This window comes from Stegastes partitus, unplaced genomic scaffold, assembly GCF_000690725.1.
Source record: "Stegastes partitus isolate 25-593 unplaced genomic scaffold, Stegastes_partitus-1.0.2 Scaffold1673, whole genome shotgun sequence".
In the NCBI taxonomy this organism is placed as follows: domain Eukaryota; kingdom Metazoa; phylum Chordata; class Actinopteri; family Pomacentridae; genus Stegastes; species Stegastes partitus.
In genome coordinates, this window is record NW_007579404.1 from 18,885 (window position 1) to 21,263 (window position 2,379).

General features: G+C 45.8%; 1 protein-coding gene across 1 annotated transcript in view; it reads right to left on the reverse strand.

Annotated features, from left to right (window-relative positions):
• Positions 1 to 399: 399 nt before the first annotated feature.
• Positions 400 to 2,379, reverse strand: part of LOC103371950 (GTPase IMAP family member 4-like) — a 5,042-nt gene continuing 3,062 nt past the window's right edge. The window contains exon 2 of the mRNA XM_008301449.1: positions 400 to 1,510. Coding sequence (XP_008299671.1) covers positions 657 to 1,510 — 854 coding nt within the window. The 3' untranslated portion in view covers positions 400 to 656. The remainder of the gene's footprint in view (positions 1,511 to 2,379) is intronic.

Sequence of the window (2,379 nt, forward strand, 5' to 3'; positions counted from 1 at the left end):
ACCCTACTAACCCTAACCCAACGACTGTTCTCCTGCGTCCTAGCACGGTATCATGATGATACTCACTGAGCACAAGATCAGGTTTTCACTTCCCCTGTCAGTGGTTTATAGGGCAGGCCTGATGACAGAATGTTTGACAAACAGAATAATTGATAATATTAACAGAAATGAAACCTGCAATGTGGAACTTCAAGTCGCCCCCTTGTGGCAGTGAGAGTAATTGCACAAACACTGTTGATGTGTTTCTTTCTCCACTGAACTTTCTTTTTTCTCCTCAGCATCAGAAGCTTTCCATCCATATTCTAACCACACTGCCAGTCCTCGTTCCCCTATTCAGCTCTAAAGAACCAAACCACTGCTGGTTGACTTCAAAAGAATCACCACCACAGAAACATGTCAAACGCTGGTGAACGGTGAAACACAAAGAGATGTAGTTAGAACTCAGACTGACTCAGCATCTGGTACTTTCAAGCCCTTACTTTGCTTAACTTAAATGTAGAAATCCCACATTGTAGCTTTCATATAAGACTCATTTCTAAAATACAGAAGTAACAGCTAAAACAGACAAGTTACTGGTAAAGACACTATGCTGATGATGTTCCTGCAGCTCCATGTTGCAGCGGCTCTATGAGCTGCAGCTAACAGACAACAGCCCATCACTGTATGCTGCATGCATTTTTCTGCACGGCCCCAGTTATCGCTCCCAGTAAAGCTCCCACAGCAGCTCCCACTGCAGCTCCCACTGGACCTCCCAGAAAGCCAGCCACAGCTCCAATGGCAGCGCCCTGCCGGACGGCCCGATTGAACCGGTTGTCTTTCTCCGCCAGTCTTCTTGCTTCTTTTAATTCCATTGAGGGGTTCTGCCTCCGAAGTCGCTCCATCTCTTCTCGTATCGCTCGCTCAGCCTCCTGGAACATGTCGTTGGTGAAGTAGCTTCCTCCATTTCTCTGAACCATCGTATTGATCTTTTTCAGCAGCTCACTCACTTGTCCTGGACTTTTGTCTTTGTTGTCAAAAACATGGTATCCTCCACGGCACTGACTGACGAAGTCACGGAGAGCTGGATTTTCTGCTATCAGTTCCTCGATGGAGCGCTCTTCATCCTTCAGGTCATCTCCGTGGGTGAACACAGCCATGGTGTACGCTGCTGCCTTCTCTCCAAACATCTGCTGGATGATTTTCACTGTGTCTTGCTCTTCTTTGGTGAATCTGCCTGGCTGGAGAACAACCAGGAACACATGAGGACCAGGAGCAGCGTACGACATGCATTTAGCGATCTCGCTCCTCACGTGTTCCTCAGTCTTACTGGTGTCGAACAGACCTGGAGTATCGACCACAGCCAGCGTCTGACCACCGAACTCTGCTGTTTCCTTCTGACACTCTGATGTCAGTGAAGAAGACGAGAGTTTAGAATGAAAAACCCTTTTTCTTAACAGTGTGTTTCCTGTCGCACTCTTCCCAACTCCGGTTTTCCCAACAAGGGCGATCCGGAGGTGTGGCTCCGCTGCTTCTGTTGGAGAATTTCAAAAGACATGATTCATGTTATAAAGCACTTTTAACCCAACGGCCCAGTTCTCTAATCTAGTCAAAGTCTATGTTTACCGCCGCCAGCAACTACATTTTTGCAGGAAAACCCCCTGAAAACAAATGACTATGAGCTTTATGTGGGGTTGTGCTGCCCAGTGGCAGGATGCAGACATGACGATGCACTGGGATGCATTTAAATTAGAAAACATCAGCAACAGAGAAGAAAACTTTATTCATAAGAAGGTTTCAAGAAGGAAGTTACAAAGTCTTTAACTTCTAATCCAAATTGTACTTGAACACCAACTTTTTATTGGTGTTGTGCTTTACACATGATGACTTGATAATATGAGTTTACATGTAAACAGGAACACAGCTCGGCTCTGCAGCACATGTACAAGATTTAGTAAAGTATGTAAGACAGACAATAAACAAGACATGAAATCAATTAGTGGGGATACCATTTACATGAATGCAACACCACAGACCAACGATCAGCTGCTGGTACACGTTTGAGTTGTTTTGTTCCAACAACCTGCACAGCTGGTGTCCAGCAGCAGCAGCTGTTCCAACAGCTGGTTTTTGGTTTATTGTCATGCAGCTGAGTTTCTGTGACAATGAAACTTCAGCATTGTGTCTCTGCAGGGGGAAGGCCTGCGGCGCTCAACATCCTCAGGTTCACAAGCTTCGAATTCTTCAGCGTTTAGTTCATGTGTTCGAGGTTCGTAAACGTCCATCACTTCATGGTTGATACGTGCACAATTAGAAGAAACAAAAAGGCATATTGGCTGACACCTGGATGAACTGCAGGTCCAGACTATACCCTAACCCTAAAGCTGCAGGTCCAGACTATAC